This window comes from Haemaphysalis longicornis, unplaced genomic scaffold (assembly GCF_048455015.1).
Source record: "Haemaphysalis longicornis isolate Haplotype H1 unplaced genomic scaffold, Haemaphysalis longicornis Haplotype H1 scaffold_9, whole genome shotgun sequence".
In the NCBI taxonomy this organism is placed as follows: domain Eukaryota; kingdom Metazoa; phylum Arthropoda; class Arachnida; order Ixodida; family Ixodidae; genus Haemaphysalis; species Haemaphysalis longicornis.
In genome coordinates, this window is record NW_027526460.1 from 58,157,439 (window position 1) to 58,170,333 (window position 12,895).

At 44.5% G+C, this 12,895-nt stretch overlaps 1 protein-coding gene across 2 annotated transcripts in view; it reads right to left on the reverse strand.

Annotated features, from left to right (window-relative positions):
* Window positions 1–292: 292 nt before the first annotated feature.
* Window positions 293–12,895, reverse strand: part of LOC144153969 (cytochrome P450 4c3-like) — a 28,367-nt gene continuing 15,764 nt past the window's right edge. Inside the window, exons 8-12 of one of the 2 annotated variants that reach the window (XM_077685770.1) lie at window positions 9,981–10,175; window positions 7,167–7,340; window positions 5,069–5,135; window positions 3,544–3,723; window positions 293–1,949 (exon numbers count right to left, since the gene is read on the reverse strand). In XM_077685770.1, the coding sequence (XP_077541896.1) occupies window positions 1,792–1,949; window positions 3,544–3,723; window positions 5,069–5,135; window positions 7,167–7,340; window positions 9,981–10,175 (774 nt within the window). In that variant the 3' untranslated portion in view covers window positions 293–1,791. The remainder of the gene's footprint in view (window positions 1,950–3,543; window positions 3,724–5,068; window positions 5,136–7,166; window positions 7,341–9,980; window positions 10,176–12,895) is intronic. The other variant, XM_077685771.1, reaches the window with a different exon arrangement.

Here is a 12,895-nt window from a genome sequence, read left to right on the forward strand (position 1 = left end):
ACCCCAGGGGCGACAGCAAATAGAAAGCATAATCTTTCAAGAGAGAGACAGAGAACAACTTTATTGTTATAATCTTCCAAGATCCACCCTGCACTTCCCGGCTCAGTTTAAGTTTTTAACACAAAAGTTTGTGGATTACGTGTGAATTCGTTGAAACTCGGCTTTTAGGCGCACGCCGTATTGTGAAGGGCGTATTCCATTTATAACCTGTCTCGGTTTCTTAGACGAGTCCAGAAGCCTTGTACAAATCGTTTTTTACTTGACTTCTAACATGAATACGGGCACCCAGAGATCGAGAAACATTACTTTATTACGTTCAAGTACAATTTTTGCTTCGTCATAAAGATTTTCCTTCCAAGTCACCACACATGATGGAACAAAGACTAGCACACCCGTACTTCACAGCCAGTTCAGCTTGAAAAGCTTTATCTTTCGTGTACAAACTATACGTCGGAAACAGCGTCGCACTGTGCTGGAAACAGAGCGATAGCAACGACCGTAGGCAGAATGTACATACCTGGATTCTAGCCGTTCCCTGAAACTCTGGCCGTATTTGTCAGCAGAATCGAGCAACTTAGACAACTGGAACACAGCAAGTGGGCACTGCCAGTGAAATAACACAGTACGCTTGCCCTATAGCTTCTTTACAGCTGGCTACAGAACACAGCCTGGACCACCACCTTTTGTCTGTTGGGCTCTTAGAAGGCAGATAGACAAAGGAAGACCTATTAACTGTGTTGAAAGTAAGGTATTTCTGCGAAATAATTCGACACAGTAAATTATCCTGAACGTGCCCTGGAGTGCGAATGTGGGTGTTGTATTTTTCCCTAGCTGAAGGTAACGGGAAACCCATGCACCACACCCATGCCAGCAGTGCGTAAATAACGCAGTTCCTCAGTCGGTCACTCGCCCTAGAGCGTCAGTGCCAGATTAGTAATACATATATGTCATTTATAACAAGCAGTGTTTTTTGCTTTGGGCCACGACAAATAAATTCGTCGAAACTTGTAAGATTGAGGCTTCTTAGGGGTACCCCCTGACGACAACATTCGAATTTATTTCTGTTAGCTTTGGGGCACTGTAACAATTATTTCGTTATGTATTGCTCAGAGTGAATGGTTTGACTAGCTGGTTTCAGAGAACCAAGTTTACAGGCACGCCGCCAGTACATGTAGCCTATTTAATATTTGCGGGGGGTAACCAGTTGTGAATGGTAACCTCTTCCAAAACTTCGTGGTGCAATACACTGTTGTTTGACCGCGGAAATCCACGTTTGGAGGATAGGTGTCCTGATTGCCGTGAAATGAAGATTTTGCCCTTGTTAACGAGATTTCAAGGAGTTGTTACATAACTATAAATATTTGGAAATTTTGTCTGGTTTACAATACTGAAAATAAAATGTTTACAGTTCAGGGAGAGTTTAAGGACAGGGCTTTCTGAAAAGCGGAATAAGCAACAAAAAATTCCTAGTGTATTCAGTAACACTCGTGTGCTTTATTTATTTTGGCCGTCTCTCAGGTACAAGATTGCAAAAGCGATGTTTAGTATTCTGAGTATTTGAGTTCTGCTGAAGAACATTAACAAAGTGGGCAAGAAATAACGAGCAGCATAAAAATAAAGTTTTGTGTAGCCAACTTATGGGTTTTTTATGTAAAGTACACCCCAATCATAACGTGGCATTTACCCTAACTAGTTCATGTTCAACAGAGCTTACCATTGTATTACACCAAAAATGCCGGCGAAGCAGTCCTCGAAACACCCTGAAACAGTGTAATAGTTCTGTACAGGTTATCATCGGGGCGTGAACTCGATCCTTAGGTCACTTCGTGGTTTCAGCACAATCTCGGCCGCCAGCGCCACTTGGTCGCGCTGGTTCAGAGACTTGATCTTGAAGCGGCGCAGTATGTTGGCAATCACTATCTTCTCCTCCGCTAGTGCGTATTTCTGGCCTGTGGAGCGACAAGGGGAAAAGCACAATACAGAAGGCAAAAATTATATGCCTGTCATCGGTATGAAATAAAACCGGTGTGCCTGAGACAAAGCGAAGAAAACTCCGATATTATATTACAGGGAGGCATGGAGTTCAGTTGCAATACCAGTAATTAACATACGTAGTTTAGCAACCCCAATAACTGTCGCCTGATAGTGGAGCAAGTTATACAGGAACACAGAGAATTTGTTAGGAATTTGGAGCGGATATCGGGTCTTATGCCAGTTTTAATGACTTGCAATGAAGGAAAGAACAGGGCCGTTTCATAGGGAGCGTTTTGATGTCATCCATGTGCCAACTACACAAACAAAAGTTGGCGGAAAAGCTAGAGTTAATCGCCGGTAGAATATGCAGGCCGATAGTTTTCTTTCAAATGCTCAGTGATCTTTGCCACAAAATGGCAAACCTGCTCAGTTATAAATTCCAAATACATTTTTGTTTGTTAAAAAGTGAGATAGTGGACACTTCCAAAATATCTACATGTCATCCATTTATGGAAACCGCAGTTGCGATGAAAGGAATCCAGAAAGCGACTACAATGTTGCTTCCAATACCTAACAACCTCGATATGCTGTTTTTCTTTTGGGAGTAAATTGAGTCAAAACATCTTATTTTATTGAATGTTGTGAAGTAAAAGACTGCTATAACAGAGAAGCCTGCCAAATGGTCATTGGGAGTATCACTGTTTTGTTTTATTCACAGACAAAAACACTGATTGGGATGGAGAATATCCTCCAAAATACTGCCATATCCTAAATGTTTTCTTGCTTAGAACGACACTTTTGTCAACAACATGGGGCTACTTAAAACACAAGAAAGTTTTGAGAAAAAGAAGGTGCACAAAACTATTTTAAGCGTCAACATTATGGGAGTTCTGGCAAGAAACTAATGTACATCTCTCGGCGTCGTCGCCCGCAAGACTCCCAATGAGTCAAACGAGGCTTCCTACAGCGCCAGCTGGCAAGGGCGACCTTTAGCCATTGGGATTTCTTTATCTAGCCGACGCTGTTTCTTTCCTCTAGTATGTGGAGATATCACGTTGATAGAACAATGTAAATATGGAACAGTTTCTCAGGATTTCTGACTTTGTGACCTAATTACTTAGTTTCATGCATAGGGTTTAATAGTTGGGTGACCCTACTTTCTCAGTCAACTTGAGAAGAGTTTAAATCGCATAAAGCAGTCTTTGTTGCATTGAACCAGAATCACTCTAATTATACTTAAGGCTGCATTCCCGTGTTCAGGTGGAAAGCCTGTATTCGCACGCTCATGTAAGATACGGATTTTTACACTTGTGCTCATCAGTACACGGTGGCCCGTCACTGCGTGCAACGTGAATTTACCTTACCATGTGAAGTCTTTTGCATGAATATTTTAGGCCTGATGCCAAAATGTCTCACATTAAAACCGGTTGTTGAAGCAGAGATCAATGAATTGTTGGATGCACAGAGCACATTAAAAATTTACCGCAACTGCAATGCGGTTTTGCTACGCGGTTTTGCTGCTCAATCAGCTCTGTAATGCTTTCACATAAAAACAGAAATGGAACTCACCAATGCAGTTTCGAGGTCCCGCTGAGAAGGGCACGTACGCGTACGGGTGTCGTCCCTTTGCATTCTCTGGCAGGAATCGTTCCGGAATGAATTCTTCAGGCTTCGGAAATACCTTTGGGTCACGATGTAGGAAGTACGTTGCAATTTGAATTACCGAATTTTCGGGGAGTTCAACTCCACCTTGGGGTAAAAAAACATAGACCAAAGCAGAAATTAGTAGGAACTACGTCGTCCAAACACAAGTGTTCCCCTTACTTCTCACTTGCATAATAAATTCTCTGCAAACACATACAGTGCTTCAAGATTAGGAGAAACCAGAGCTCGAACTTTTTTAGTTATCCATGCATGATTTTCCTTTTAATTTTTTGTTTGGATGTTCGCTGATTTTATTGGAAGTTGCCTTTCACGCGTGACAACCGGATAGAAGGCTTCTGAGTATCTTTTCTATGGGTCGATGTTTGTACGCCCAAAAACTTGAAGCTGTTTTTTTCAACGCCCATAACGATATTTTAAGACTATTACATGGAAAGAAAACTGCAATGTTATGCCCTGTACGCGTTTTAAGCTGTTAGCCACTAGGCTTATAAAGGACTGAGCAACATTTTCCAAAAGGCGAGCGCACAACCAAAACGTTTTTCCGTTTCCGCATTCCAAACTCCCCTCATCTGCATGGCAATTTGTGACCTTCACTTTTATCTCCTTTTTCTTTCCGCATGCAAGATAAAAGCAGGATTGTTCTTTTAAATGCGAATGCATTTCTTAGCCGCGGGTTGTCTTGCGTCCTTGAGCGGCGTGCGCCTAGCAACAGCTGTGGCGTGCGCCTAGCAACCGGAGCAGGTGCGGAGTAGCGGAGGGCAAGGGGAGAGGAGGAGCGCGCTCGGCGTGTGAGGGCGCTCGCATCGCGGAGCTCGGGCGGAGTAGCGGAGAGTGAGTGGAGAGGAGGAGCGCGCTCGGCGTGTGAGGGCGCTCGCATCGCGGAGCTCGGGGCGGAAAGAGAGCTCGCGCGCGGGCTGGCGCGGGTCTCTCTCTCCTCTCCGCGTACCCCTCTCCGCTCGCTGCGCATATAAATGCAGGGAGCGCGCGCCTCTCTCCGTGACTGCTTGCCGACTGGCGCCTTGATAGCGATGGAAGTCGGTGAAGTCGAATCCCTCGCGGCAACGATACCGCAAAGAAGAATTAGGTGCACCCAATGCATTCGCATTTCCGCACGATCCCCTTCGGGGAGGGGGGGGGATTTTTTTTTTTAAGTTTACCCCGCACTTGCAGTCCGACCTCACTGAAGCTGTTAGAGGGCTTCTTCGTAACCGGTTTCTTCCCCTTCCATTCACCTGAAAAAAGATATCCCGCTACTGCGCTTTACCCTAAAGTGTATAGAGCCAAAACACAAAAAAGGAAAGAAGCTTATCAAAACACACGTTGGGCCATTGAACGGTCGAACAAATGGTGGTGTTATTATCTTCTGGAGGTACTGCGCATTTTGTCACAACACACAGGTAAAGCTAAACAAATCTTAAACTGAGCTTACCTATGGTAACTGGCTCCGTGCACGTCCTAGAGATGAAAGGTACTGAAGGGTACACACGCTGACTCTCCTGAATCCAGACAAAAGAATTTAAGTAGACATTTTTGAATTACCAAGTAGAACTAATCTTGATGACAGAAAACTTCACAATCATTTTCATAAGAATCCACTAATAACTTCTCATGTCACAAAAAGGCATGCCCGACAGATGGCACGCAACATTACCGGCAGCTGAAGAGAATAAACAGAGTGGAAGAATGATTGAACAACAAGAAGAAGACTGTGCGAAACTACTAAAGCACCTAAAACACTGGCACGGCTTATACATGTGAACACTGTTCAGCGCAGAGAAAGCCTTTGGCATATTGGATGCAATACGTAATGATCTAACAAATACCACCCATTTGTAACTAAAGGAAACACTGAATTCTTTTTTAAGACCGCAGAAAACCTGTTATCAAAAGCGTCAAAAAGCGAAATAAAAGCCCAAACAAAAATGGTTAGGGCTGAAGGCGCTACCCGTTCCAACAGATGCCGCGCTATCAAAAAAAGAACACCATAATTGTTCAATGAATAAAAAAGACAATGGAGTACGGCTTTGATGAAATATGAGTGAGTAAACAGTGTTCGTAAAAAAAAAGAAAAAGGTTAAAAGATATTTAGAATGACTATAACAGGGTACGTGCGGTTTCGCACACTAATTGTTTCGCGTTCACTACATGATGGGCGCTATTTCGACTCGGTGAATTCTCCATGAATTCTCCATGTTTTTTGAGCGGGCAAAACATGAGCAATCAGGTACTTATACCCGTATACCTCTGAGGACATGTAATGTAATTCGCACTATGGTTTATGAAGATCAGTACCAAGCTATCAGATATTGCGGATAAAAGATATAAAAAACAGTTGCTGCGTGTTCTGCAAATCCGGACGGCATCAGAGGCTGGCAAAGAAACACATTTCTGAACGTTAATATAGATGTCCGTGCCAGCCGCCCAGGTAACATTGATTCACATGTGAGAGGAAGGAGTGAGTTAAGGATGGGGTTCGAGTCTCGGCCGTGTTGGCCGCTCTTCTGATGAAGGCGAAAAGCGAAAATTCGCGTGTGTTTGAGATTTCTGTGCACGTTAAACTACGTTAAACTCCACTACGGCGCGCCCCATCGCCTTTGTAGCGTGCGCGTTAAACCTCATCAAAAAATTTGAATATATCAGCTCAAGTTTACGGCTAGCAGCCGACACTTGAACATGCAAGCCCCATCAACGTTCACGGTAAACTCTTTCGTTATTGGAACTGCCGAAAGAGAATCGGGGTGTGATAATGGTATAGATATGTTATATTTTATCGTTTAATGCTTGAGAAGCGCGAATTTGCGCCGACGAGATAAGACGTGCAGGAGTAGCGCAGTCGGATCCAGCACTCACTTGATTATCGGAGGCGTGGCCTTCTCAACGAGATAGGCTTTCACATTTTATATCACGACGGTATTTCCGCCTGAATAAACGTTTTTGTCTGCGTACCTATCAATGTTTTTTTACTGAAAGTCTACGTATATAGTTTTGACCCGTGCAGCACATAGATTTCCACGGAACCTGTGAAACGTGGCAAGGTCGTGATGTGCACACCAGGTAATTGCCGCCATTTTTGCACGCTTGTCATGAAGAAAAAAACACTTCCCGTGGCCGGAATCAAATACGGGACCCTCGTATTATTAAGCCGGCGCCTATACCATCGCTCCATTACGACAGCCTTCAAACCCAGTCTAAACTAAGACGACAACCAAAGAAACCGTCACGAGAGAGCTTCGCGTTCAACAATCGTCGTCGCTAGATGGAGGGGTGCATGAATTTTACCGCTTTTAAAGCCTAATGAACCGTAAGTAAATGTCCCCGCACTCACACAAATTTAGGCATAGAATACGTTTAACGTTTTTTTGCGCAGAGCACTCCTTTCACCAAAGAGAATAGTGGTGGGCCAACTAATATTTTGCGATCAGCGCACTACAATAAATCAGTGTCATAAATTTAGCAGAAAATGCCTATTAGAATTGTATGGGCCGGTATTAAAAGAACTCGTATGAAGGCCAGACCACTTAATTTACCTTGAGTGCGCACTCCAGGTATTTCATCTGCTTCAGGTCTTCGGGGTTTACATAGCGATCCTTGTCGTCGCCGAAGATAAAGTCCAGCTCATCGTGGATGAGCTGCTGCTTTTCGGGGTGGTGGCCGATGAGGAAGAGCGCCCAGCTGATCCCAACGCCAGTAGTGTCGTGACCCTTGAAAAATAAAATGTACGTGGGTTGCTACGTGCCAGTTTGACAGTTCATGTTAGGGATGATATAAAAAGGAAGGGGTCATCAACACCAGATTCCAGATGAAGTGAGCGCAATATTCTTACGTTGATGAGACATGAAACTTGTTGACAACGAAACCCCAGCAACAAACGTTAAATGTATAGGAAACATTCCTTCACGTTGGATGCAGCCGAGGGTGAGCAACATTAGATTTTGAGTGTGCACTGACCAGTCGAGAAGCGAGCCCACAGACGACTAGCAAGAAAGGGGCTGCTGGTAACTGGTAATTCGACGTCAAATTGTCTTCATTACGCCTTGATGCACTTGAGGACACATTTTTAGGACGTCTTCTGCCATCCCTTTCCATGTTTCCCTGTCTCGCCAAACTGCATCTACGATATTTGCGCGATTCTAACGGTTTATTTCAAAAGGCGTTCCAGAATACCTGCGCGTTCTCGCGAAAAAAAAAAAGTGTCAGCTTCTGGGCACCTTGCGTTTTTTTTTAATCGCTCTTTCGAAAGCCGTCAGACCGAGAAAACATGCACTTTTTTAGTACCAACGAATGTTTCAACACCTATATCTACATAGAAACAAGGGTTCTTGAAAACCCAGCATCACATTATCCTTAGTTCACAATAGCGTTATCTCCAACAATGGATCTCTAATGCAGAGAAATGGCAAAAGTCGCAAGGACACTAACAAGCGTTTTAAGCGGATAGTGCATTACGAAAAGCAGGTCTATTGAAGCCTCCAAGTACACTGGTTCGCCTTTTTTTGTTTTTCGCAGTATAATGTTAGCCTAGACTGCGCGTGAAGAGTTGTGTTTATTTAGTACGCCCGAAGCTGAACCTGAGACACCTGTGAAACTTTTATTATAACACCGCGGATTAAAGAAGCCGCGTACAAAAACTACAAGATCGTTTTATTCACATTGTTAGGTGTTTTATAGTGCCCCTAGCACTTGTCCGGCCGGAAACGATGCTTTATGCATTGAGAAATTACACAAGATAGGCCAAAATTTCTATTATCTGATTACATTGTGTGTTTTGTGAAGTCAGAGATGACTTATGCCGAACAAGTATTTGAAACGCATATTAAGTATGATTGCTAGGGCTGTACCAAGGTACGAAACGTCTTTTTGTTGCTCCTTTAACCGTCCGTCCTCTAGATGGCGCCACAACACCGCTCGGGCTGCTGTCCGCACCCGCTTTATTTCGATCGGAGTGGCACCTGGTTTATTTTCTTTACGGTGGCTATAAATCATTTTGTGAATCATTGGGTACGTTCGACAAACAGGGTCACGTGAGACAATGTCGGTTATGCCAATTGGCCAGTTCCCTCTGAGCCAACCTCACAGCGCCGGACTGCTGTGCGGCTATAAGAAGCACACACTGCTGCTTCTATGTTAACGTGCTCGTTCGTAACTTCAATTGCTTACCCAAACTTTGTTACTGTTTAAAAACGATGTGCACTAAAAGTAAGCTCAAAAAGCTCGTTCTGCAAGCTGATAAGCCCTGCATAACATGCGGTTGATTTGCCGGCCTCAGCCAATCGCACAGCTGCCCATAATTCGTCACAGGTTTTAGTGGGGTAAATGAGCTAGTGTGTGGCAAGGCCGTTCTCTTTTATCCTAATCATATAGCTTATTATTGCGAAGTATGTGTTAAAATTGGTGTCATTATGATTATAACGAGGCAATCTTTCGAATGAACCAAACTTGCATTTTTGTCTTCATGGCCCCTTCATGAAAAATCTCGCGTCTATCTAACGTCAATTATTATCCCCATATTTTTCACTTCGGCTCGCCTGATATCTCCGGTGCATTTGCGGTCTTTCACATATGAATTATTAGAAAAACGCTCGTATAGAGTTAATTCGTGCCGACCCTCGGGGGCCTCCCTCTATGCTGTGCGAAAAAGTCATTGCAATAAGATGATAAAATGTTGTCAAGACTACGCACCCTGCATACTAATACCTGCCGCGGTAGCCGCTTTCCAATGGGAATAGTTAGGACGTCTAGGTCGCTCTCATCCTTGGTGTGGAGCGCGGAAGCAGGGGATTGACCTTACGTCACCACTCGATCTTAACACGAAGCTTGACAGGTAGACACCCAGAGATCATAAACGCGGAAAGAGCGCCAGCTTACAAAGGCTGGTCAAAGACAGTACATTGTTCCGTATAGCTTGAGCAAAGCGACACTGACAAAAGGGACACTGCCCAAGACGGGAGCACACATAGACGCCAAAGCGCGGAAAAGGCCAGGACACAGCAGCAGATAAGTCGCTACTTCACCATTTTCGGCAGACACGATATGCATCTTTATACAGGGGGCGTTGGTCACGCGCATCTGCCCTGAAAATGTCGGTATTTTTCTTCAAAAGTAAATCACAACTGTGCATATTTATTGGTATCCCAGAATCTACACTCTACTGTACTATTTCCATGTAACTTATTCAGGATTCAATGTAGAGCATTCACAATCACACATTCGTGAAATTAGGCATTCACATATGTATAGAATAAAATAACCGTCGCATCAGTGTTACAAAAAAGGGCACCGCTCTATAAAACTGCCACGATTGCTTCGCGACTATTCAGTCTGCTGTGTTGTTAGCAACATACCCCGAACATGAAGGTGTCGACCTCTTCACGTATGCCATCTTCAGTTATGTTTCCCTTCAAGTGCTCTAGGAGTAGGAGGTCCATGAAGGGACGGGGTGTCTTGCGCCCTCCATTATTGGACGCCGCGTCATCTTCGAGTGTGACCAGGCCGCTGTCAATTTCCTTGCGCAGCGATGCCTTGCGCTCGGCGATGACCTGTGTTGGGTGTGAAGAACCACAGTGAAGCGAATTTCTGTCAAGGCACCAAGTATGACACAATGGGTTCTGAAAGCCCTCCTCGTAACTACCAGTTATACAATCGATAGTCCTAGAAAAAATGAAGGGACGGGGGACGCCGTTCACGCGTTCATTATGTGGTGCACCACATTTTAGTTCTCTGAAGTGAGGTACGCTCGCGCTCGGGAGATTGGGGATTTGGCGATGTCCATAAGGCATGGCGCCGTGTTGTGATATATAGTGCCCCTCGTAGATAGGCGTTCCTTGTTCGTTTCCGCGGGGACCGTGACGAGTGAACATGACAGAACACCTCAAATTCTTTGTCACCTGATTTCTTCGTCTGTGTATGTGCACTTCGCGTTTCTATTTGTAGATATTGTGCTTGTGTAACTGAACTCCATGTCACTTTGAAACACTTGTGCCATAGCAAGCCATTCGACTAGTCTGGCTGACCTTGCCGGTCCTATAAGAAGCTGCCCTCTCTTCCTCTCTCTCTCGTTCATTCATACACTGCGTGTTTGGGACGCACACCTTCCTCCAACTTCCCAAGCTAACCGCAGCCGACTGCTTCACTTTTACATATGCCAGCAACCTACCGGGAATAATTTTGCATACAACTTGGCATGGCGAAATCAGACACCAGCCATTTTTTTAGTTTTACATGTACGTCCTATAAGGGCTCATTATTCTCGGTCTCCAGCGCCGTCAGGTGTTTCGAAGCAAACACTATCGCTCCTCAAGTCATCGATCGACGTGTCAACGTCATTTGGCCTATAATTCGCGCGTCTACCTTGATAACCAAAGAAATCTTGCGGCCACTTTTCTACCCAAACCAGAGTCCAACCTGCTGCATTTAAAATTTTCTAGATTATTATGTAGGTCATGTATTCATTGCAATGCATTCGAATCTTTACTTTGCTTGCGAAACTTCAGAATCACATGATCTAACCATAAATATTATGTAACAAAGGTGATCGTACGTGTTTGGGTAGGGTGCCATAACGGGTTATCGTTCAGAATTACCAGTTAGGTCAAATCAAAGAATGCCCTAGATTCACAGACTACTATCAAAGCGAAAATTTACATGTAGTATTTATTTGTACGCAGAAATGCATCGGTATCTAAAGAGTTATTGTATTTTGGTTATATGGAAGCGAGCGACAACACTTCGTTCGCTTGCTTCTTCAGTAGCTGACGTTTTGAAATGCGCTCTGGAACAATTTTTTTTCTAGAATCTTTCACAGTGATCATTTGCGTTTTTAGGAACTTAAAGGAACACCTAAATGTAGAACCAACTCTACTTATATCAGTAGATTATAGTGTTCTAAATAAAAATATACCACTCGCAGCAGCAGCAGCAGCAGTTGCTTAGTAACTGAGAAAATACCGAAAACGTAACAACAGGTGTCGACGCCTCATCCCCTTTTCCCACTACACTTTGTGACAACACAAACGGCGAATGAATTGTTAAACTGGATTTCTGGAGTTTACTGAAGCATTCCTTTTTATACAAACACTGATGCTGAAAGGACCTGCAAAGACAAAATAAACGTACACCGGGACCCGTGATGGCCACGCGCTTCTAAAAATACACAAACCACAGCAAGCACGGAATAAAATATGATGCCACCGCGCAGGCAGTAGGGTGCGTTCATGTTTCGATGTCATTTAAGCGTTTGGCGATGCCAGCAGGTGCAGTAAAAAGATGCATCCATGCGGGTGAACGGGAGAGCGTACCGCCCCTACTGACCACTAGAACATGTCTACACGAAACCGCCAGCTGCAAAAGCAGATATTATTGCTGCGATCGACCACTAGCGAGACCGCTGTGAAATTTTTGATAAACTGAAAACCTGTTTTGAACAACTGCTCCCAGGTGGCGCCGCATCCTGGTCATTTGTGTGAAATCTTTGCCGACATCCCCATTCCCCGCCAATAGGCCTCATGCGCTGCCCAGGCGGCGTCACAGGGAAGGAGGCCTTGGGTAGTACAGGCCGTCGCGTGTTGTACCGCCATGACAAACTATATTATTGGGTACTCACTTTGGCAGAACATAAACATTATTTGGCGTGCAAATTTGTTTCCAGCGTGGAGGAAACCGCAGGTAACGAACGGAGCTCTCCCATTCGCAAGTGCACCGATCGCCATATGATAGAAGTACAGTTCGGGCCGACCGCTTTTCCGTTAATCTAATAAGCTTAATGACATGGAGCTTTCAATTACCGTCTGTCACTAGAAACAAAATCGAGTGCACTGAGCTATTAATGCACAATTCGTGTGTTGAGGGCTTCGTGCAGCGCCGATCGAAGGACACTGCATGCGCTGGCCACCCCTACTGCGCACCCTGTGATTTCGCTCGTTTTCGATCGTTAAAAGCAATTTAACAGGACAGCGAGATGTGAAAGTAACCTCGGTTTGCTTTGTATGCGGATCAGTGGTATGCAGCGGCGAGCGATGGCTATATGCAAGTGGGGATGAAATAGAACTGGCACAGAGCGAATCGCGACTACGTGACAGGCTATGTCAAGTCAGTGCCGGTTTTGCGTCCCTGCATTGCTTTAACTTCTTATATTCAGCCCTTATAAATCACTTCACGTCTGTTCACATGAATCAGGCCAACTCGCATTTTCAAAATCAGCGCCTGTTTTAATCTGCTGGCGCTAAATACCTATGCGTCCATTTTCCATTTTGTAAGAAGC